Source organism: Festucalex cinctus, chromosome 5 (assembly GCF_051991245.1).
Source record: "Festucalex cinctus isolate MCC-2025b chromosome 5, RoL_Fcin_1.0, whole genome shotgun sequence".
Classification (NCBI taxonomy): domain Eukaryota; kingdom Metazoa; phylum Chordata; class Actinopteri; order Syngnathiformes; family Syngnathidae; genus Festucalex; species Festucalex cinctus.
The window spans coordinates 27119600-27145756 of record NC_135415.1 but is presented as its reverse complement, the minus strand read 5'-3'; the positions used below and the strand labels follow the sequence as shown (position 1 = coordinate 27145756).

General features: G+C 40.3%; 1 protein-coding gene across 1 annotated transcript; it reads right to left on the bottom strand.

The window, feature by feature from the left end:
• Positions 1-535: 535 nt before the first annotated feature.
• On the bottom strand, positions 536-25809 carry LOC144019516 (multiple epidermal growth factor-like domains protein 9). Its single transcript, XM_077522637.1, has 6 exons — positions 25158-25809; positions 20702-20906; positions 10675-10814; positions 8535-8684; positions 4109-4378; positions 536-2459 (listed from the first exon to the last, which is right to left on the bottom strand). Exons 1-6 carry the CDS (start codon positions 25663-25665, stop codon positions 1942-1944), a joined length of 1791 nt encoding a protein of 596 aa, XP_077378763.1. The 5' UTR covers positions 25666-25809; the 3' UTR covers positions 536-1941.
• Between the last annotated feature and the right edge of the window lie 348 nt (positions 25810-26157).

Sequence of the window (26157 nt, the reverse complement as noted above, 5' to 3'; positions counted from 1 at the left end):
AAACAAGGACCCCGACATCACCGGCGGACTACAATGTGACGTCACTCTGAATGGCAAAACACAATTTACTCGAGTATAAAGGTAGATGGCTTTCTTCATTCATAAATATTCACCATAACTTCATGTAACGTAACGTACGTGACAGTATTGCCGCTATATCCTCGCATGAAATTATACGGTCAACTACTTAACTGTATGGAATGCTTATGAAATAAGATTAAAAAATAAATAATTAAGCAAAATTTCAAAAAGGTAAGTTTTCTGGAGGTCAAATTGAGTTTTGAGGACCAAAATAATAAACAATGGATCACTATCCGCCATTTTGGTTGTTTACTTTCACCTCGAACGCTTTGAGGTCGGAACTGGGAAGTTTCAACTCGGATATTTCCGACTTCCGGCCATCCTCGAATGCAGGAAGGTCCTGGTAGCCATAAAATAAATAAATGTGAAATAAATAAATGTGTTTAACAACAGCAACAATTTGCTGGTACAGGATGGTTGAATTTAAAAGAAGAACCGATGACAGAAAGACAAAGACCGTTAAATCCTTTTTATTTACAAGTTGAGCTTTGACTGGAGTATTATTCACATTTCACCTTTTGTTACGTGTTGGTGGTGCATTCGAGTCCTCCATCTGCATATATGACAAGTGACAATAAGAAAAAGAAACTATATATATAAAAAAAAAAAGCTGTGGGCTGACTTGCAACATGGTGCCCTTGTGAGTGAGAGGTTGGGAGTGAGTGACGGTGCACACGCAAAATATTCTACCTGTACAACTATTCACATTCATTCACTGTACACATTTACAGAGATCACATTAGGGAAATAGCCGGTACCTGAGGAATTAAGTCTCACAAAATTAGCATTACTCATTCTCTGTGGTAAAAATTTGCACAGCCAAACAATGGAAGCCGGAGCGACACAATGGATATTCAACACCAGTGACAATTTGATGTGTCGATAAGTGATTAAGTGATCCCAGCAGCTTCTGGAATGTTTACTACATGCTAAGTTAGGCTCACAACATAACCAAATCTATATTGGAATAGTATTTATGTTTTACAGATAACAATTACCTGAGGCTTTTCGTCATCAAGCCCCACCTCTAGATTGAAGTGATCACTTTCTCAAACGTTTGCTACTAAAACTCGGCTCAAGAGCAGATCGCTGGCCTGCAGGTGTTTTCAGAAATGGTTGTTGAGGCCTCTGAAAGAAACACTCCTCTAGGATACATCAGGTGTACTGGCATGCGTTCAGGAAAACAAAACAAAACAAAAAAAAACATTCAAGCTATAAACATCTGATGCACATGCCAGCAGCCTTCATCGTCCCCTCTCTGGACAACATACAAACTATACATGAAAAACAAATTAAAGCGACCATTCAGCAGCAGACAAGATACAGTAAAACGTCATGAATAAAACACATCATACGTGCGCAGCATTTCTCTCAAGAATGAAACGTCAACCAATAAATTAAGAACAAATGAATTAAATAACAATCATTGTCTCCGTTTCAGATCACAGTCAGCGTGATCAACCCAAACAGTCAAAAGTCCCATTTTTACAAATATGTGAAAATGCTTGTTGGCTCATTATAAGTCCTCTAACTGGCGTTCAGATCATTTCAGCATACAAGCGCCAATTTACAAAACAACTCGGCACACCGTCCTCGGAAAACACAACACCAATCAAACACTTTTCTTTGGACACTTGGCACCGATCACTCGTTCCCTGTAAAAATCATATCAAAATAAGGGGAAATGTATTGTCTCACTTGTGGCTTGGTTTTCAACTGTCAGTTTGAAGAGACGTGAAGTGCCGCAGATGGCAGTCAGTCATACATGAGGGGGGGGGGGCTTTGGATTTGGTACTTTGCAGCAGCTTGGTGTGATCTGTAAATGTGAAGGAGTCCAGTCCTGGGACGACCGGACGGGCGCTAAGCCTTGTAGCAGTTGCCCTGCGTGGTGAGCGCCAGCTGACCATTGGGTGCCACCTCGTTAGCCTCATCCTCCAGGAGGCCCGACACGTCGGCGTTGGGGATGCTGTCGTGATAGCTGCTGAAGCTGATGTTGTCCTCTTTCAGTTCGATGGTCCAGAAGGGCGCGTTGAGCTTCCGGTTCTGGTATTCTCTGTAAGTGTACACGACTCCGACAAAGCCCAAGAGCACCACCACCACCAGGATGATGACGGCCAGGATGATGATGTTGAACTGCGTCCAGGAGACGTCAGTCAGCGCCGCCGTGGTGTTGTCGGTGGGGCTGCTCAGACTGGTCAGCAGGGCCTGAGTGGTGGCGGCGCTCAGTGTGGCGCTCCAGTTGCCGCTGGATGCGGATGTGGAGGCGGGGATGCCTCTCGGTCTGGTGGCGCTCAGACTGCTGCTGGAGGATGAAGCCGTGCTGGGAGTGGGGGTGCTTGTTGTGGTCCCACCTGCTGGCGTGGGAGTGTGCTGAGGTGCTGGGGACAGAAAAACCATTCAAACCGTTCAAACATCGGCTTCATTCAACAGTAATGGGTGGCTAATTTAAAGACACAATCAAGCATGCCACTGTCCTTTCAAGAGACTGTGTGGTATCCATCCATCCATCCATCCATCCATTTTCTTGACCGCTTATTCCTTATTCCTCACAAGAGTCGCGGGGGGAGCTGGCGTCTATCTCAGCTGGCTCTGGGCAGTAGGCGGAGGACACCCTGGACTAGTTGCCAGCCAATCGCAGGGCACACAGAGACGAACAACCCTCCACACTCACACGCACAACTAGGGACAAGTCGGAGACTGTGTGGTATATGCCTGGTAAATGTTGACACCTAGTGGTCAGTCAAACTACTGTAACTAACTAACCAACTAACTAACTAACTAACCAGCCAGCTAACCAATTAAACTAACAACTAACCAACGAACTAACCAACTAACTAACCAACAAACTAACTAACTACCAACCAACCAACTAACCACCTAACTAGCTAGCTAACTAACCAGCCAACTAACCAACCACCTAACAACCAGCCCACCAACTAACTAACTAACTAACCAGCCAACTAACTAACCAACTAAACTAACCAACTAACCAATCAACTAACCAACTAACTACCAACCAACCAACCAACCAACTAAATAACCAGCCAACTAACTAACCAGCTAACTAACCAACTAACCAACAGCTAGCAACTAACCAACTAACTAACTAACTAACTAACTAACTAACTAACTAACTAACTAACTAACTAACTAACTAACTAACCAACTAACAGACCGACTAATTAATTAACTAACAACTAACTACCAACTACCTAACTAACTAACTAGCCAACCAACCAGCCAACCAACTAACTAACTAACCAGCCAACTAACTAATTAATGTAGCTCCACTGAGATGGAAAAAGGATTTTATTGCTTAACTCATATTCCACTAACACAATATTAACCAAAATAAAGTAATTGGACTAGCGGTGCTGCATAGAAGATATTATTGTCCAAAAATAGGCTGCTGTACACAAAGGCTGCTGTGTCTTCTGGAGCTGGACAGATCCCCATACTCGATTCATCCAACCCTGCAAGCTGAGGGGACTTCTTACCACTGTCACTGTTGCAAGCAACACTCCGTTTCCCTGGCGACTAAACCCAGCGCCGTGGGCCCTGAAGGGAAAACAACGACCTCACTCATCTCTTCGCTCACGTGCCTTTTTCACTTTCCAAGTTTGCTATGTTAGAGGAAAAGATCTCCACCCTCCACGAAGCAGTCCAGCAGACTGTCACCATCATTTTTGGGGTGAGCTCACGGGAGCCAAAATTCAACCAAATGGTTCTATCATGAGTTCCTGACAAAGCCTTGTAGACTGAGCAACAGAAATGACATCTTGGCTCGTCTGCCGTTGCCACATACAGACTCCTTTGCAGCTGCCCAGTCATCGCTGGGGGCTTGACCATCCTGTTCATAAAAAGTGATGGCCCTGCTTTGCTTAGCAGTCTAGTTACTGAAGTTATCATTCATGATTGATAATTTTGCGGTCTAGAGATGAATTAAATGGAATGATTTATCAAAACATAATCTGCGGTTGAAGATTGAAGAAGTGCTAAAATGGGGAAATGGATGTAAGAGACTTACTTATACGGCTGCAGTTATGAGCCTTGGCGTCCCCTGCAAATCCCGCAGCACAGAGACGGCAACGGGGCCCAGCGGTGTTGTTGACGCAGCTGAAGCAGTGGCCGGTGTCGGGGTGGCAAAGCTGCGTGGGACCCTGAGGATCTGCGTTCCCGCTACAGTCACATGGCACGCAAGCCCCGGATGCTTTGTAGGAGCCCGCGCTGCACTGGTCACACAGTGGGCCCGAGTACGGGTGAAGGCACAGGTCACACACTGGGGATCCACTGGGATCTGAACGAGAACACACAGCGGCATCTATCAGGGGGATGCCGATTCAACAAAAGGAGACGGTTGTGAAGTCACAAATGAGTACATCCTGAAATGAAATGATTTTTGAAAAAGGACGTCACTAGACTATATTGGAGTTGGCACTTCAGCAAATCAGTTTGACATTGTTTCCCCCGGCCCCTTTTTATATGATGAATGCAAGCGCTGCAAGACTATGGATAAGCTTTTTGTTAAATTACAATGCTGAACCACTAGGTGGCTCACACTCCTAGCAAAGTACAACTGAAAGGTTTCTAAACAGTTTCAATGTAATGCAGAATCAATTCAGGATGTCAAGTAAGAATAATGTATCTGCAAATTTTCAATTGTTTGTCCTTTGTATCCATTTGGATATACCGTACATGCTTTTATTTAATAATACATTGAACATGGGGAACAAGCAAATAGATGTCACAGCGTGTTGCTATCACTTATAACTAGCAAGGAAAATATATGCGCATAAGTGGTATAGAAATAATATTTCACATAAGAACACTCATGTTCTTATTTTAATCTACTGTGTGCTTGTATTGCTTTTATTGTTTTCTGTACTGTGCACTTTGATTTAAGTTATACATGTAAAGTGTATTATAAATAAAATCTATTATTATGACATTATTCTTTATTACTTGCGATGAAAGTGTGTCTTTGTAAACATTTGTAGTTTCAAAAATCAAACAAGGGCCACTAAGTGTTTTGTGCAGCCCGCCAGTTGCCCATTTCTGGTGTAGATAAAGCGCTATATAAGTACACTCCATTTACCGCTTACTACAATTTCACTTGTTAGATTATAACATGTCTTTATTCGGAAATGCACAAGCAATAATTCTATTCCAGTCAGAATTTTTCTTTGTTACTGACAAAACAAATAGCGAATGGAGATTTAGAGGATGATCCACTACTATCAAACACTGGCCTAGATGTGATTTTCTATCTGGAATGATCACATGACGAGTATGTTGCATTGCAACGCAGGCCATTGCTGCTCCTGATAAATTGCTGGAGGTTCAACGGCAGCCGACCTGCTGGGTTATATAACCCGTAGGAAACGTGAGCAGCACTGCGGGCGAGAACATTTGACCTGCTTCTTTACCCTGCGTCCTCTTTTTTTTTTTTTTTTTTTCCATGTTAGGTGAGCAGTTACTGTCGGTAAACACTGTCTGACACAATATAGAGAAAAACACAAGTACATGAAACATTAAAAATGAAGGCCCGTCTACGGCGGTATGTGCAGATATAATCATACATGAGTGATTTAATATGTGTGACCCAGATTCTGATCTGGAAGAGTGCCCCACTTCACCTCTCTTAAGTGTCACAATAAACATCTTCATTGACAACACCCAGGTTCATCCACATATTTAATGACAAATTATTTATCCTACAACATGAAGCGATACTTTGTTCTCAAGTGTCGTTGCTAAGTTTTGCTGCTGCTTTCTCTCCTCGCGCTGGTGTTCAGTGTCAAATCATTCACGGCCACAACACTGTGAATGTGAACATAGTGTAATACTTAAAAAAACGTGCATTATCTCTGATCATTTCCTTCTTCCTATAGTGACGCTGTCTGAAAGCATAATGCGGAAAGTCTGTTACTGCCTGAGTGGCACTGAAATGGCCCAACTGTGCTCACGCTGTCCCAGCTCAGCCCGGTTCATGTCCCTTCCCCTCCCTTCCACATTGCGGCACCTCCAGTGTGGTCCCCAGTAGGCGGAAACGGAACATAACAGCCGGCGCGTATCTTGCCTGCATGGCAACAGGCATGCAGGCAGAGAGGCTTGGTCAGAGAAGAGATTGGCCTAGCAAGGGTGATAAGGTGATAATAGTGTGTGAGGCGAAGCTACATATTAGGGATGTAACGATATCCAAATATCACGATACGATACTATCACGATATGAAGCTCACGATACGATAATTATCACGATATTGTGGGGAGTTTGGCGATATTTAAAATAGGTCACAATATTGTAAAAAAAAAATGAGCTCATACTAAAGAAAAAAAAAGCACAGTATTGTGCTTTTCTTTCGCAATACATATAAACTACCTCCAATCTCTAATAGCACTGAATATCATGGCACTTACTCACCTAATGCAAGCCCAAATTGAGTTCCTCCACATATTGACTCGCTTCACAAGCATATTACGATCACCTTCATCTGACAATTAGTGATTTTAAATATAGAAGGGCCAAAACATCCCTAATGAAAATTAAACCACTAAAAAACTAGCCACCAGAGGGTGCTAGAACTGCACAAATGGAAATCAACCTGACTTTTTTTTTTTTTTTTTTAACAGCTGTGTAGCTTTTAAATATCGTGAACATGGCGACGACGATATTGTGGCAGTTTTAATATCACAATATTGCCATTATCGTTACATCCCTACAAAATACAGTCATAAAACAATATGAAATACATTTAGTTTATTATTTTAAATTTCAATAATAAGATACATAATTTAGAAAACTGTAACATTTGAATTCAAGGCCAGCTTTATATGGTGCAAAATTTGAGACGCAATGTTACAACACTAGACAGGACTTGTCGTGGTGTTTGCAATCACATTCCTAGCTCCGCCCCTAAAAGCACATTACTTTCACCTGCAGCTCAATTGAGATCAATAGAAATAAAAATTAAAAAAAATCTTAGGAAAAGGGTTATGGACACACAACTATGAATCCTAATGATGTGGGTCTCACTTGAACCACATCAGCGTTATTCCCAAATAACCTGACATTTCTGTCTTCAGCCAAAACTTAAACATCACTTGAGAAGAACGGCTGTGTACACGGGGGTCCTATCACAAGGACGCGAAAAGCTTGAGGACAGTGGAGAGTGAAGTGGGTTTTCCCAACAAATACTCACTAATTAGAACAGAAACATACTGCCTGCCGTGCCGTGAACGATTTTTGTGATGACAACTGGTGTGAATCTTTGTATCACTGCAACTATATTTGAATCCCGCAAGATTCGAGTTGTCTAAAAGGTATCAGGGTATGACAGCGACAGTCAGTCCACCCAGAACGCCGCTTAGAAAAAAACAAAAAAAACACAAAAAAAAACATTTAGGTGTCGTGTAAAACTAGGACAGACGAAGCCTGGAGCAAAAAGGTCACTCAATCCCAATTTATGCAACTTTGCTCATTGACAAATTAAAGCAATATGTCAAGAAGCACAAATCTGATTCTCAACACTAGTAACCAACAAGAATGTGTATGTTTCACCATGTTACATGTAAAGTAGGGGTGGGCGATGTGGTAAAAATGTCATATCACGATTCTTTAAAAATAAATTCACGATCTCGATGTTATCATTATTTCTTTTAACATATTTTTAGACAAATCTTCCCATTTATGAACATTTTTGTCAATTCTTAAACATATTTACAATGTATATAAAACCCTAAAAGAAAAAACCAGACATCTTAATCCAAGTAAGCTTTCTGAACAGGTTTCATTTGAAATAGTGCAATTATAGCAGCTGTGGTCGATATTCTCCTAGACTACAGGAGGCAGTAAAGAGTGCCAACGGTGTATGAACAGCGCTAGTTAACACCACAATACACGTTGAACATGTTTTTTTTTCCTCAATAAACTATCGACAAAAACAGTTTGGGATGAGTTAGCGAAGTAAATAAAACAAAGAATTGGAGGGAGGGGGAAAAAAAGTTCAAAAATTCCCCATTCCCAATTTCGTACCCGATTTTTCACCATGTATTCTTAATGGGAGATTCTACATTTCACATTTACTTCCATATTTTTCATCCCACTGACTTCAATATATTCCACCAATTCACGCCATGAGCTCTTCCAGCTTTTCATTCGACATCATTCAATAGCATTCCAAATCATTCCACAGGTTTTTATTCATCCTTCCAGCCTTCACACGCAATTTCCCCAGAAATTGCATTCTCTCTTTATTGTTGCTGTTCTTTACTGATTGACAAAGAAAGAAATCAGATTGTTCAATCAAGCCGCATCCATTACAACTTAGTTACCAAATACAGTTACTTGGGCTGAAAGGACATTCTATGTCATATCCAGGTGACGACCAGCTTGCTTTGTAAAATGTGACAAGAATGATCCAAATGTGCACGCGTGTGTGAGGTCAGGGACTCACCGGTGTGACAGGTGCCAGTGGAGGAAGAGTTGAAGCAGGGGCATGGGACACAGGCTTCAGTCAAGGCAGCGCTTGGGCTGCGGTAATGATCTGGCTTGCACTCCTCGCAGTTGGTCCCCTGGGTGTTGCCCTCACAGTCCAGGCACACACCTGAGGAAATAAAGAGGACGACATCTCTCTGTTACGTTCTGATTCTATTTCTACAAAGGACCGATTGAAAGTAAAGTTTTAGCCTGACAAAAATGTACTCAACTCAATTGGATTTATAAAGGACTTTAAAACAACCGTATAAAATGCTGCACATGGAGTAAAAATAATGTTACATAACAACAATGTATTTACTGTATATTGTGGTCAGAGGTATATAATGTATATTCATCACGAGCTTGAATATCACATTAACTTAGCATCAGAGAGAATTGTTTGAAATGTTTTTTTTTTCCAGAGTGGGGTCATTATCAGTACTGTGAAAGTTAAAACGTTAACTGATTAACTCTTTGACCGCCAAAAACGTTTCTTAACTCATTGACTCCCAGCCATTTTCACAGATTTGACTCCCACACATTTACATGGCCCTGGTTGATCTCCTTTGCTCTGCTGCCACCTGCTGGCCGTTTGTGTAATAACTACCATTTCTGCAACCGTTTTTTGCAGTTGAGAGGCTGTATCAAAGCCTTCTGTATGCTCTAGCATAAAAATAAAATAAAATAAATAAATAAACAAAAATGTATAAATACGTCTTTGGGACACTTAAAACGTTTAAAAAACGTATTTATACGTTGTTGGGAGCAAATGATAATGAGTAAAATCACAATGTATGCCGCCATAAATGTTAAATGACGTCAACTAAGATATTTTTATTTTTTTTTAATCATGGAAAATGCATCATCTAAGTGCAGTGCTGCCTGGTCAATGGGTTGTGGAATCAAAAACAGCCACTAACGATGGCCAGCAGGTGGCAGCATTGTATCTCTCTTTTCAATGGGCTGCCAGTATATGGAATTAGAATGAAACATGACAGAACGTTTTCAAGGATGACGTGAATGATCAAAGCCGTTGTCGCATTAAACCTAAAAACCTGTACTGTATCGTTGAGGAAAGGCCAGCGTCAGTCCTTCGAGAGAAGCGTAAAAGCGTAGTTAATCCACAGCACTGTGAACGCTGAGCCCAAGTGAGACCTTCGTAGTCCATCTGTTCATGCGTAAGAGCGGCAAGACATATGGCTTCTAAAACTCCCCCTTCACCACCCCACTATCATCACCATGGACCCCTTCACCTTGGCGACTAAAAGCCTGGCTGCTGGGAGGTGAGGCGCAATCCTCCTCAAGAGGATAAACTTGAACTAAACTCTAGTTTCCAGTCCAGTTTAAAAATAGCCACTGACAAAACATACATACTATTATAAGATAGTATATATTACTGATATAACGATATCCAAACATCACGATACGATATTATCACGATATGAAGGTCACAATACGATAATTAAAAAGATCACAATATTGTAAAAAAAGAGAGCTCATACTTAAAAAAAAAAAAAAGCACAATATTGTGCTTTTGTGCATAACAGCAATGCATATAAACCACCTACAATCTCTAAAAACAATATTGAGTCACTTACTTGCTAATGCAAGCACACATTGATCACTTCACAAGCAAATTAGATTCCCCTTCATCTGACAATTAGCACAGATTTTAAACATAGAAGGCCAAAACATCCCTAATGAAAATTAAATTGCACTAATAAACTAGCCACTAGAGGGTGCTAGAACTGCACAATTGGAAATCAACCTGACTTTTTTTAACAGATGTGTTCCTTTTAAATATTTTGAACATGACGACGACGATATTGTGGCAGTTTTAATATCACGATATCACAATATTGCCCTTATCGCGACATCCCTAGTATATATAGTACAAGTGTATATACCATACAATAGTACACCATAACACTTTTCTTTTTTTTATATAGCACATTTAAAAGACAACAGAGGTTGACGCCAAAGTGATGTACAAAACCAGTTTTATATATATGTATATATATGTATATATATATATATATATATATATATATATATATATATATATATATATATATATATATATATATATATATATATATATATCTCGGCAGACTTACCTGACTGTGGATGGCAGGAGTTAGTGTGATTGTGACACTGGCAGGGTTGGCATCCAGTGCTGCTGAAGTGGAAGAAGCCTGGGTGGCACTCGTCACACTTGGGCCCGTACACTCCTGCCTTGCACACACAAATCCCTGAGCTGGAAGGGCAGTACAGAAGATAAAATATACTTAGCATTGTACAATATATGAAAAGTAATTATGAAAATTTAGTTATAACACAATAATAGCATATTGCCGTTGAAACTTTGTACCTCGTTCACCCATCCACCACGTTCATCCAGTATAAACAAGATTTCCATCTCTCATTTCAATTACATAGAAATATAACTAATCCAACAGCTCTAAAAAAAAAAAAAATCAAAAGCATTTCCTTTTCTCCATTGAATCCAATCTTTTCCTAAGATCACCTTGTCGGTTGTAGATTATAGGAGATGTAGGAGGCTCTAATTAAAACTAACATGTCAATGGCACATGAGCGTCATCCCTCCAATTGTTTGCCCATTCAAAGTAATCTACAAGAAGAACAAACACAATGCCAAGTCAAGCCCAATCAAGCCTCCACCCCAGACATTGTCCTCAAAAACATTCATTACACACAATGACTTCAAAACAATAGAAGTAAATCACAAGTGACTGGAAGAAATTTATGTGAGTGTGCATGTGTCTTTATCCAAATGGGGCTTTGTTTAATAAGTGTACTTAATGCAAATGAAGAGGCCGGCGGCGATGCTTAGTGGGGCGTGGACAATGATGGGAAGAACACACACATGCGCCAGATGTCTCAAGATTGTTCTCAAGCAACTCGGAAATACTCAGTAAATTAATACATCAAAACGTCACATGCATGGCAAATAAAAACTTTTTTTTTTTTTTTAATGCTGTAGTGACCATATGAACACATTCATTGCCAGACCAGCCAAAAAAAAATAAATGCATAATTTGACGCGTTTTTCCGTCAATGGCAATGAATGAGTTAAAAGCCATCATGTCACATTACATTACAACACCAAAATGTAAGCTCGATCTTGCAGGTTTTGGTCACAGTAGTTGTAACTTGTTACAACAGTTTATCTAACTTGTTGATGCGACGGAATACATCTTTGAAATTACTTTTATAAACAGTGCTCACTTTGGACAGACAGTTTTATTACAGAGCTTTTACAACATCTCAACAAAGCGAAAGCAAGAGTGGCACACAGAGCAGGCATTAATGGTGGCGTACCATCAATGTAATCTGTATAGTACGTTTTTGTCTACCTTAATGTAGTGCAGTCAATGTACAGTAGATTACAGGTCTTTGTGGATTTTGTAGTGAGGGATAAAGTTACATGTTGTAATAGTTGTGTCTCATCGGTTTTCATCGAAAACATAATCCTTGAAATGCAATAATCTTTGGAGCTCCCCTTCGTGCCTCATGATGTGGCTTCTGTACTCTTATCATAATACTAGTGGGTAACTTGCCAGGTTTGTGAACATCTCACAAATAATACATTTTCTTTCAAAAAAAAAAAAAAATGGCACTCTTGAAAAATCAGATTCTCAAATGCAATACTTGGCGATGCTGAGCACATGACAATGACATTGTCAAGACTATTTCTCCATCCCTGCTGTTATGTACCAAAACAAAATATTGTGCTTTTCCCACTTTTACAATATTATGAGTTTTTATACAGTATCATGAGCTTTTTTACGTCGCCAACCTCCCCGCAATACCGTGATAATTATATATTTATCGTATCGTGATGTTTGGATATCGTTACATGCCCACTCGCTACGCCCCGCCCCCTTTCCTCCCTTGTTAATTAGTGATCAGTAGGAACGGCAAATTAGTTAGGCTGTTAGCATCAAAGTGTGCGCAGTCCCTCAATCCATTTTCTGAACCGCTAATCCTCACGAGGGTCGCGGGCGCGTTGGAGCCTACCCCAGCTGTTTACGGACTGAAGTATTTACGCTTTAGAAAAGTAATCAGACGGCTGGACTCGGAGCACTTTACCGCTGCGAGCTAGTAGCGCGGCTAGCTTGTTGCTGTTAGCTAGCAATCACCGCTAACAGCAACAAGCTAGGCAACAGGCGAGGTACAATACAATGACAGCATAATTATGTCTTAGCGCTCTTAACTGGAGCTTGAACGTGACTTCAGGACTAAGTTGTGTTACTGACGTCTGTCGCAACAGTTTGGGGCATATTGCCGTTGTTCACAAACTCTGAATAGACGAGCACGTCGTCAGCCCCTATCCAACCATGTACTGCCGTTAGCTTGACTACGGCAATCTCAGACGGCAGAAATGACGAGGGCTCGTTTCAGCCCTGGTATTAATAATCGTTTTTGTACAATTATGCCAATTTTGTAATCGTGGAGGGCAATAATCAAAATCGTAATTGAATTTCGATTAATTGCACAGCCTTAAGTAGAGTATACAATTTTCTGACATTCCAGTTTTCCAAGTCGTGAACAGGACTGAAACAACCGCAGCTGCATCTATATGGTGGCCCTGGTGATCTGTCAAAGGAAAATTGGAACTTTACCAAAAAAACAAACAAACAAAAAACGCTTTCTTGGAATAAACGGCCACATGCTAAGAAAAGAACACAAAGTGCTAGCTGCCACTGTTGCCCTTTGTTTGTTGCGACAGGTCCAGTTTCACGTTATTTTTCCAGACACAATCCTTACTTTTCAAAGAAGCTGCCACATTATATATACTGTGTGAGTGGTCTGTTACACTATTTATGACGTAGTTCCAACGTCCCCTTTTACAAACCTTGTGGTGGAAACACAGCTTATCACTGGGAGTGCCAAACACCCTAAAGCTGTGTTTGTGAAAGGGGGGTGTTTTTCCACATTAAGCAGCACATGGTACTTTTGCTGACCTGTATTAACAGCTTATGTGACAAGAACACATGTTCAGACAATGTACTACACTTCCAAACAAATGGCTTTGTATGGCAAAATACCACGCTGGCCGAGGCCAAGAGTTGATAACTACATCCAACACGCACAGACAGTCACAGTCTCGAAAGGGGTCAAATGTCACCTGACCATCTCAAAATGTAATTTATTGTAAGCTGCCATAGACACTCATGCTAATAACAGTGTCCCTATTGTTCAAGGTTAGAAACTGTGGTCGGGAAGCATTTCATTTGAGAACGTCGTCCATGAACTGGTCGTCAGTCACTGTGAAGCGCACATTCAGACTTGATTCCATGCATTGCAGCTGCATAGTCACACAATAGCTCAACAGGAACCTCTGAAACTTCTGAATAAAAGGGTCTTTAGGATTTGTTTACTGCACTTAATGGGTGCATTCAGAAATTCAATTTGTGGAAGCGTTCCAATTAAGAGTCAGAGTGCACTCCCCTTCCATGAATGAACAAACACACCATGTTTTTGTTGTGGTGACTGGCGAGACTACTGTAAACATCTAAAGTGGCTCTTTGAGTAGCTAAACAACCACCAACTTCAGAAAAAGTTGAGTTGCATTCATGGTACACCAATGATGAATGAGGTTGTTTAAATCTCCCATGAGCCCACAACCATCACATCTTGCTTGCACAGCTTACATGCATCCTGCCTTGATTCTCTGACTGCTCTATGTCCAAAGTCAAGAGTGGTCAGAGCGTGCTCCTTCACTCATATTTTTGTGGCTTCCTGAATAACCGAACGGCACGTTCCAAAAACGCTCTGACTTTCTGAATGGTCAAAACGGTGCACTCCAAATGCATTTGCATGTTTGGTGAAGAAAAAAAAAAAAAACAGCAACAAAAACCCGACAGCAGATCTAATATTCCCTGCGCACACTAACAATAGTGTCACTGACAACTACTGTAGTCTATATGCAACTATACATACGGTAACTATTTGAGAAGGACTGGTGTAAAAAAAATTATAAAAAAAAAGAAAAGGCAAAATTTGTGTTCTTTTCTTCTTAGCTTGTGGCTGTTTATTACATAGTTGTGTGTAAGGCTATCAATTTTTCCCCCTGATATAAAACAGCATAGCCTATTCAACAAGGCTACACTTACTACTCCATACTATGGACCCGCCATTAATTATAGAACCTACAGGCTATTTAATTTCTTACACTATCTATCTATCTATCTATCTATCTATGAATGAATCATTATTTATAACAACATCACCAAGGCTACGAAGCGTGATTTGTGTATGCAGCTTGCCACCTAGGATACACCGTCAGTCAGTGCATGCCTGAGCATGCCGTGGATTGCGTCATGAATGTTAGTCAGTGTGGGGATCAGAGTGGTGTGTTGCAAACATCCGTTTTTCCATAGTGAAGAAATATTGGGTTTACAGTAATTACCTGGGGATGATCAAAAATGAACACAAAGTACTGTACACTTGGCAGGTTTAGTTGCATCATTGGGTGTAAAGTCAAATCTGAATGAGTTAAAGGCCGAGTATGCCGGTTTCACTCTGGAAAAGGCACTTTTTAAATACAGGATTTAAACAAACAAATTACCTCTCAATTTACAGATCAGAGCTTGTCTTAATTTCTGGTGGTGATTTTGTCCTAAACCCGCACCTCCCCCCAGCCTGTATTTGACGTCACTCCCGCGGCAATTTGAAAGCACGCAAGGATTATTATTTTTTTTTTCACTCACTCACTCACTCACTCACTCACTCACTCACTCACTCACTCACTCACTCACTCACAGAAGCTTACATGTGTGAATGAGTGAGTGAAAAAAAATAATAATCCGTGCGTGCTTTCAAATTGCCGCGGGAGTGACGTCACGCAGCCGGCAAATTCCCACGGCCCCGTTTGCGACACGCCACCCCGTCCCGCTCTGCGATTGGCTGGAGGGGTGTAAACACTGTCTTTCCACAGAAACGTCCCGCTGTTTACAAAACAAACACAAAATGGCAAAATACAGGCTGGGGGGGGTGAGGGTTTAGGACAAAAATCACCACCAGAAATGAAGACAAGCCCTGATGTGTAAATTGAGAAGTAGTTTGTTTGTTTAAATCCTGTATTTAAAAAGTGCCTTTTCCAGAGTGAAACCGGCAGACTCGGCCTTTAAGTATCAGATCAGTGAGATATGAGCAGGATTACAAGCGTACTTTGCATTTCATTTGGCTGTTTTTCCCCTCTGTCTTTTTAAATGATGCCACTGTATGAGAGATGACAAAGAGAAGGAGAACTACGTTTAAGACCATCATTTTGAAATAGATATGCGAGTGAGAAAAGCAGTAGACGTGCCAATCTGGTTGGTCAGTAATATTACTACTACTGATAAAATGATGGCTGAGTCAACTTGATTTCTTGGTCAGTTATTTGGTACATTGCATCTCTGTTAACGCACCTCATTAAAATATGGCTAACTGTAGTTTGCAATATAAGCAAAGGTGAATGGAATGTACACCGCCCACACAGCCAACCGGCAATGCAATGCAATGCAAACATCCTGCAACGTCATCTTTTTCAAGAGCAACAAACATAACAAAAACAAACTCTTTCTATTACTGTGCTAACAGGACACGGTGCTGAAACAGTGACAGACTACAAATATCTTAAGACAAAAAACATTTAAAAATAGTATTGAAACATGCATAAATCAACTATAGATGGGGCGTAATGGGACAAAAGCAATTTCAAGCCATTTAGGAAGCAGCTGATCAAAGCAGTCATTTTTATCAGCTTTGGATCATGGCGACGTTATCAAAAGACATACCCCAGTCCCCACACTAAAACCACTGCACTTTTTATTTTCACTCTGCACTTGCGACAGACAGATACTCCACCCATCATTGTACTTTATTACAGAAGGTGGGATGGGCACCGTTATCTGTATGCACTGGCTCATTTTGAATTTTCATTTACAAATCTCTTGAACGGCGAAACCAGCACTTTATAATAACCACATAAAATACTCAAGTGAGTGTTAATACTCAAAGTTCCACAGACTACAAGTACGACTGAACAGAATAAAACCACTTTCAGTTTACATTTAGGAAAAATACGTACATAGATAGATCAGGAAAGATGGCTGTTAGGTGCTAACTGCTTCTCATTCACAAATTCATGATCGTTTTAGACAAAAACATTTGAAAAAAAAGTCCTGCTTAACATACTTTCGCAATACTTAACGTCTATGACTACAGAGGCAGTCCCTCTTATCTGCCATCCAGAAAGTATTCACTTTTTCCACAGGGCAAAAAGATGTATAGATACACTAATGGTAATGACGAAAACACTGTCTGGCAAAATGCAGAGGCAGCAACATCTGCACCCACAATCAATATTTCATTCCAGACTGGCAGTCTGTAGGCAGTATTGTTTAAAAAAAAAAAAAAATGCCTCTCAGATAATACCCAGAGGATCTGACCCAAATAAAAGGACTGATGCAAGTGTTATGACAGATAGAAGTGGTTTGGTCCAATAATGCATTACCTAACCCACAGAGTGGCTAACGGTGCGCGAGCTAATTTTCTGTCACATGAATTGTGTACAAGCAAGCAGAGCGTATGCCACACTACGACCTGACAAGAAGAGGAAATCTCATTAGATTAAGGGCTGTTAAGCACACTGAACTAGTATCCAATTACAGATGTCACCTGAGTTTGGAAAGCCTGTAATCTCTCTGAAGATGAATTTACAGTGATGACGGATAAACTGGCTTATCAACTTTTGTGTGGCTAATCAAACAATGCAATATTTCAAATAGTCGTTGACTGCACCTTGGTTGTTTGGAGAAGTCATTTCTACAAAATTAGCATTTAACCACCAATTTGAAACACATGAAAACAAAACTCCAAGACGAGTATTTCTAGTTTTTCTGTGTGTGGTATCTATCTCCAAACAATACCACAATGGCTTTTATTTTAAAGACTTCACATTTGAGAACATAAAGCGAGCAAGTGCTGTTAGCCTACTTGGCTAATCAACTTGTTTTGCCTAAAACATGCTTACACCAAAACATTGAAACAACAAAATCAGCAGCTCAGTTTGAGTTCAGTCTTAAGGAATGAATCGAATCTGAGAACGTCTTTGTCACAGTAAACTTTTCTATATTTCCCCGCAGAGCAGAACACAAACAATTTCACAACAAGTTTGCAAGGCACTGGCAACTTCTACTACTTCTAATACTGTAGCACAGGGGTGTCCAAACGTTTTCATTTGAGGGCCACATACAGAAAATCAGAAGGATGCAAGGGCCACATAATGTTATGAAGAGAAATTGTGTTTAGTCCTAAAAATTGTACAAATAATTTATTTGTGCTTTTGAATATTTAGAAAAATGCTACAGTATTTAAACCAATTCATATGTAATATGGCAGTAGGGTTATTATAGTTTTGGAATTTTTCATTTTAGTTAGTTTTTATTAGTTTTCAGGGTGGTTCTGTTGGTTTTTATTAGTTTAGTAAAGTTCTTTTAAAAAAATGCTTAGTTTTAGTTTAATTTGTTAGTTTCAGTATTAGTATTAGTTTTTTTTTTATTTATTTATTTATTTTTTATTTTTTTTATGTGTATTACTTGCGCGCAACATTGAAAAAACACCATGGGAGCAACGTCATCTTTTGGTGCTTTTCTTTTGGCTGCTGGTTGGCTGCTGGTTGGCCCTGGACTGGTTGCCAGCCAATCGCAGTGCACTGAAACGATGATGATTTATTGTTGTATAGTTCTTGGCAGGTGGCTGCAGTCTAATGGGTTACTCCAGTTGAATGTATTGTCCAAATGAGCTCATTTTCCTTTGAAATGAATGTGATGCAAAAGATGAAATCCCACATCACATCTATAGTGACCAAAAAATTGGTCACTCTAGTAAAGAATACTGTATGATGACATTCATTTTGACTTTGGTCTGTCTGTTGCATTGATACCCATTAACCCTTTGCCCATTTTCTGGCTTTTCTGTTTTTCATCAAAGAAAAAGCATTGGAAAACAAAATACTAGGGAGATGACATGAATTTGGGGAAGTTCAAAATTTGGTGAAGTTCAAAATGGCACCATCCTGAAGTTTCTAAGTTAGTGCAAATGGGAGATAGATATTTAAATTTAGACTCTTGTGATTGTGCCATTTTTTGACACATAGACACCCATTATAATTCGTAATTTTTGATGTACTGTACACTTGATGTGTTATAGTGCATTTCCAATGTTTTTCCACTATATCCTTTCAGTACGACCTCAACTAAAGGTGGAAAATATAAAATGCGAGTTGAGAAAAAAAAAAAAAAAAAAAAAAAGAGCAATGATGACAAGACGTTGAATCGGTAAGACTACCGAATGAACAATTCTGAGCTCTTATAAAAAAAAAAAAAAAAAAAAAAAAAAAAAAAAAAAAAAAAAAAAAAAATGCGAGTTGAGAGTCATAAAAGCCATAATACACCAGGTCATCATTTTTGCTTGAGCTGACTTGTGTCTTTGCCACGGGACCATACTTGGCCCAAAAGTTGTCGTCATGGTCAGGATTGATGGAATAGGGCTGCGTGTGTGTGTGTGTGGAAGCAGTAACAATCGGAAAGGGGGGGGAATCAATTAACCTACAACATGAAAACTCCACACAAGAGAGCTTGTGCTCCCTCTTCCATTTGGTTTTAATTTGAGATAAGTAATGTAGTAAAAGTACACTGAAGTTGGTGTAGTATTGAACCAGTAAGAATCTAAACCTTGATTTATTTATTTTTTTTTTCATAAAATGCCTCCCATAAAATAGCTCTGTCTGACAATAAGCTGATTGTTACACAAACGCTCACCCAAATGTGAAGACTCCCCTACAGCTCACTGCGTGATGCACATGTAAGATTGTTTGCTTGTGGCATCTAAAAATGGAACGCATCAGATTTTCTGCTATGCTGCGCTGAAGGCATTTGAATGTTGAATTGAGAACTGCGTCAATGGCAGCTTCTTCCATAAGAAATGTAAACAATTAAAGTATCTGAAATTGTTCCCACCTCATTGACTCTTTTTTGCCATGAATGTACAGTCTATATAGGAATCCAACTTTGAAACCAGTAGCGGTAATTTATGAGACTTAATCTTAACACCATGTGATTTGCAGGACTCCACAATGTTCTTGGGTAAGATATCTGTACATAAGGTCAGCTCGCTAAGTCTAGTAAGTTTTCACTGCCACCATAGTCCCTGAGCAGTGAGCAGCCTTAAAAAGCCTCACATTACTTAATGAGAGAAATGCTGAAAGCAACAGCAGGCTCGGGGTTTGGAAAGCTGGCTAATCTGCGTACTCACAGTGATTAGCTCCAAGAGGGGTCCCCGCTAGGCTATTGGGGTTGGCAGTGGCCAGGCTCAGACAGTCTAAGACAGACTGTATTCAGTGTGTTATTATGAGACAGACAAGCAAATGCTGTTTAACCTTCTACGCTGCACCTTCATTGGCCTCCAAATCAGCAGTGGATGGAGAAAACTGAAATTCTTCAAAAGCACACCTCTCGTATAATGATGTGTCTACATTCAGAAAAATGAAGGCATGCAGTGCGGATTTGTTCAGTTTATGAAATTGCAAAACTCATGACATCATTTATATTTCATATCCATATTTTTTTTTCCTCAGAATGGTGTGATTCCATATTTATTTCCCTGCACTTGCTCCATAAAAGTAACATTTACTGACCAGCACAATGTTTTTTGTTCATTTCTTTTAGTGCTTCTGAAAGCCAAGATGTTGCACTTTGGAATGACCTTACGACTGTTTCATGCTTTTTATCTGAGTGAGTGCTCGTCCAAGACTGGTGATTCCATACTTTTTGCTAGGGGTAGTATATCTTGAATATTAAAAATCTAACCTTAATATTTGGACTGTCAGTGGGAGTATTATTAGCAAATTTTGCACTGTGCAGATTTGCCGTAACCTGGCAATAGGGATTGTCGAGCTGCTTTACCTGTATCTACACCTCTACACACAGTTGTGAAGTTTAGAAGTTTACATCCACTCATAATAGCCTAATCGGGTAAATGCCACGGACTTCCGATGACACAAGGTGAAAGGAAACCTCCAACAGGGAAAGTGTGTATTAAATAAAGCATTGAAGCAGTTGGGTACAGTACCTGTCACACAGGTGGCTGACTGCACCGAATGAGTCACAGGTGCAGGGTAGGCATCCGCTGGTGCCATTGGTAAAGTACCCCTCCTCACAGTCATCGCACTTCAGACCACTGTAGCCGTCCAGACACGAGCACTGACCGGTGGTCTGGTTACACTCATCTGGATACAAAATCCCCTCTCCTCCAATGTTGCAGTTACAGAAGCCATCTGGGGAGACAAACAAGCATGACAATTTACATTGTTTACATGAGTGGACGACAAAAAAAATCTGAAAAATCCTGTGAATAACACTCCTTATACAGGTTATAAAGGGGCCTAAATATGAAACAAACATTTTTCACATTGTTTAGACCAGTTCGGGCTTCAAGAGCCCCTAATTTGGTCATTTGACATTCGTGCTACGCAAATGAAAGATCGAATCATAATTTGGGGACTCGGATCAAATGGTGTGATGTTACCGGAATCGGCGTTGTGTTTACATGGTAACTGTTTAGCATGAGTGCACCTTTGGCAGTTTATCAGTTTTGGACTTAATCTATGTGATGTTTTTTTGACAATGCCCTGAATTTGTTCATGGCACCCCTTGCAAATCTTCTCCAGTGATTTGACATAAAGATAGTATGGCTGGGTATCGATTCAGATTTCCAAAATAGATTCGATTCGATTCAGAAGAGCCCGATTCGATTCGTTATTTGAAGGAAAAACACTCCCGAAATCGATGCTAACTTCCCGTTAGCATTTGCTAACATCCTGTTAGCGCTAGACTTGCGATGTTTTAAAAACAAAGCGTGTTTTGTATTTAAATATACTGTGGGTGTAATTCTTAACGTTGTGTATTTAGTATTACAGTTAACTCCAACTGTGGTATCATTAAGCAGCTAAATGGACGCTTAGGGACAAAAGAATAACCAGAATAACATTTGCTACACACTTGCTAGTTGCTAATGCTACGCAAACAAAATGGTGCAGTACTTTCACAGTGACGTAAACTTCGATAAGGTTTTAAGGGGAAAATAATCGACCATTTAGCTCAATTGGCCGATTGTTTTGGCCGATGTTTGAAGGCCAACAATCGGCCAATTATAATCGGCGGCTGATTAATCGGTCGAGCCCTATTTGGCACATTAATTTACGGGGGGAAAAACTGTATTGAAAGTATTGATTCATGGCTTTATGAATCGATATTGGGCTATGAAAAGGAATATTGATTCGATATTGATATATCGATATTTTAGACCCAGCCCTAAAAGATAGGCTTATTCTTACCGTAAATGTATAAATGTATATTGTATACATGCATACAGTAAACAAATGTACACATTGCAAAGAAATTTCAAACATTTCTTCAACATTCAAAATTGCCTTACAACACGAAGAAAACCATCAAAACAGTTGCCAAACATCTGGCGAACAAACATTTGCGACCTTGAACGAACCCTGAAGCGAAATCAACATTCGCTCCCGCCGTAAACACACGCAAACGTTCGCCCCTCAGTGGAATACAGTCTGAATGACATGGCCAGGTCTTGTACAGTAGACCCCCGCATACTCTCACTTCATAGAAAACACATTACGGATATGGAGATTAATTAGCGTTATTTGAAGAATTTTTGGGGTAAACAACAAACTAATACCGGTAATAATAATTCAAATGCATTTCACACAGATGACCTGAACAAGCACTCAGTAGTTATCTATTATTTATCTGGTCTCAGATTTTGTGCAGCGAGTGGTGACTACAGACCTCATTAAACACTATCTCGCACTTGCACTTTGCTCAGTACGTTGTACAACAGCAGAGGTGTTCTAAAACAATAAATAAACAAACAAATAAACAAACAAACAAACAACAGATCTACCAGTTAGATGAGTGAAACGGGCAAATTAATTAGAATATATTCGTGCACTAGAATCTGATTCAGAGGGTGTTGCTCTTCTCGTGTTATTTGTACTTTTATGTAACTAAAAAAAGGCCTGTGGTTACGCAAGCCTACACTCCCGGGCTCTTTTGCTACATTAAGGCACAGAAGAACTGTCAGCCCTGATGATGCCAAAGAATGTGTGAAATCCAGTTACCGTAATGCATATCCCACCTCAAACACGCACGCACACAGTTTGTCATTCTAAAAAAAGTGTTGTTTTTTTTCACTAGATGTGGTGTTTTGCTACTGTACAGCCACACACAGTCAGACACTGTGTCTGATATCCATTGGATTGAACCTGTGCGCAGTGGAAAGCGAGAAGGGGGCAGGGCTAACCTCTCCCCTGTCTCGTTTATCTGTTTGACTGTTGCGACGTGTTGTGACAGCATGGCTGTTATTCAAACAGGGGCAGGCTGTTCAGAACAAGTCGCAAAATTCCTCTTGAGCCTCGCTTAGTGCGTGCCAGTCTGCCACGACAGTGAAAACTAGACATGTGCAGCTAGGATAGTCATTTACGACATTTATAATGTAGAATTCGGATTAGTTATCTTCAAAACAGAGCTTCTCTAAAATTGGTGACCTCAAACTTTTGAACGGTAGTGTGTCTATAATAGAGGATGGATGGATGGATGGATGGATGGATGGATGGATGGATGGATGGATGGACGGATGGATGGACGGATGGATGGATGTTTTGAAGAATCAGCTGTGAATAATGTAAATGGCTAGCAGGTGTTATCGTAATCTGTGATGTTGTTTCCTTATGGAACTTTGTCCAATTTTAAGTAGAAATATTTATTTATTTTTGTCCACTGCTACAGAGATGTAAATGAGTGTTTGAAGATGCTTGGGGTCAGAAAGGGACGAGAGGTCCCCAAGCATGTTAAATGTGTGAGCATGTGTGTGTTTGCCGAGGCCGGATTTGCGTGCCGACCTTGATTTGATACATGTTTTTTCTCCCCCTTTCCAGTAGAATGTTTACTGCTGAGTTCAGAGAGGAGAACCATTAGGCAGATTAACAGTTGTCATGGCAAATAGACTTATAGAAGACTGACTGTTTATTTTAACTGATGCAATACAGCCAATAAGTGAAAGTGGAAGTTAATTCAATCAATTTAGGTCTCTTTAACAAGCTTTCAACTATCTTGTATTTGACTAAATCGATGCTGTGGTACTGAAGATTAGGGATGTCACGATAAGGGCAACATCGTGATATGATATTAAAACTGCCACAATATCGTTGTCGTCATGTTCATAATATTTAAAAGGAACATCTGTTAAAAAAAGTCAGATTGATTTCCATTTGTGCAGTTCTAGCACCCTCTCGTGGCTACTTTATTAGTGCAATTTAATTTTCATTAGGGATGTTTTGGCCTTCTATGTTTAAAATCTATGCTAATTGTCGAATGAAGGGGAACCTAATTTGCTTGTGAAGCGATCAATGTGTGCTTTCGAGTCGAAACAATAGCAGGCCCATTCAGTTTGTATTTGTCGAGATCATATGTTTTTTTGTTTTTTTTTAAATTTCAGTTTGAAAGCTAGTGATATAGAGATGGGTCCATTTTAAAACCCTACTGAACTCGAACACGGATGTGAGGAGCCAATATCAGTCAGAACTTGATATATTCAGAAGGAAGTCACAAGGAGGCCAATTGTACTTTTTCTTCCCGGAACACTCAAAATGCCCGTTTTTATAAAATATTTGTCAAGAAAACACATCACCGGTCATTTTTGTTTAAAATTGCTTAGCTTGGTAAAAATCAACTTGGTGGGCTTGAGTGGGGGTGGAAAAAACGAAATCTGCCTCACACAGCCATTTAAAGAATTATTGTCACAACTGTGCTTCTGGATGGGATTTAATCTAGGCTACACACTGATGCTTGGATGGTTGCCAACTTGCCACTGCTCATTCATGTATTTGACCGTCTGGCCATCTTGTTTGGGCATCCTTGGTTTCTACACATTCCACAGCCACATCCATAACAAGTGACATACACAAGAGGGTGTGAATGTAATTTCCTTTAAGCAAACATAAATCCTGCTTGGCCTAATACAAAATGACCATGGGTCTGTGCAGATGCTGTGCGGCCTGGTAGACGAGATGCCCACATGAACAACAACAGGATCAACCTTACACCCCCCCCCCCCCCCCCCACCCCCTTTCATGCTCTCCCTCATCCAATACGCTGTAATATGTGGCACACTCATCTTTTATTGAGAGGCCTCATGTAGGCCACGTAAAATGTTCACTCTACACGGATACTGTATTTAGCTTGAATACATCACAGTTGGTTCTTTAACGGGATGCAGCATGCATAAACTGATGGAGTCTGCCCATTGTTGCAGTGTGCTTTAGTTGGTCCATCTCTGCGTCAAAAAGCACAGTGCAATGCAATCCTTTTTCTAGCAGACACGGTGCATGGCCGTGACTCGTTTTCCACACGCTTCTTTCATTTGTCTTTTAAATCAAGCAAAACCAAAAATATTTTAGACCAAACGTTCCACTTTCACTAACAATGCATTTAACGACACTCACCTTGACTATTCTCCACTGAGGTAATAGATGCGTCGATGCTATCTGACGACCACGCATCGTTTTCTGTCCGCTGAGAAACCATGGACATCATTGTCTGTAGCATTTTCTCCGGGGCGAAGAGTGATGTGTGTGCATCAGTCGATCTCTTGCGGGGGGCGCGTAACCTGGAAATGAGCGCAGCGATGTCTTGAGAGCTTGAAATGGTCCCGGAGTCGAAATCGGCGGCGGTAGTCGGCTCAGTTGGCGCAGAAAGAATTGTGCTTCGGGGTATATGGCTAGCTATGCCAATAGCAGACGACTGTGCCAAAGCGAACTTGTTCTCGGATAAACGGCGAGGCATATCCGTATGGAGGGTCTTCCAGGTGTCGGAGGCTGTGTCTGGCTTCCTGGAGATAGGCGACGCATCGTACAGATTGATGCGAGGTGCAGCTTCGGAAAAATCGATATATACATACAAAATAAATACAACGAGCGACGATATGTACATCATTAAGGACGTTAATCTCATATTCAGTCTCAGCTCTCCATGTAAGCCCCACTAACGGTCTCTCTCAGACCTTTCCCTGAATGGATGCGTACTCCACCATTGATGTCTCCCGGCGGCGTACGGTGCTGTTTGTCGCCTCATGAACCACAAGTCATTGCTCTGCAACCTACCGTGGCTCAACAGTCCAGCCCAAGCGCACGAGCCAATAAGAACCCGAGCAGATCAGTAAACGGACAATCCGGGGTAGCTGATTGGACAGGCTTCATAACAATCATTTCGCGAGGGCAAAGATTCGCACAGGCAAAAATGTTTTGTTTATTACCAATCTGACCTGACACTGAAAGAAACATCTCTTTGTCATGCTCTTTAATTCGTTAAATTAACAAATGAAATTTAAAAAGAGAATAGTAAGTAAAACACGTACACTACAATAACAGAAGATAAATAAATAAACTCAGACATCAAATGCTCAGGTCTATTTATTTCTAAATCACAACTTTCTCAATAAAAGGA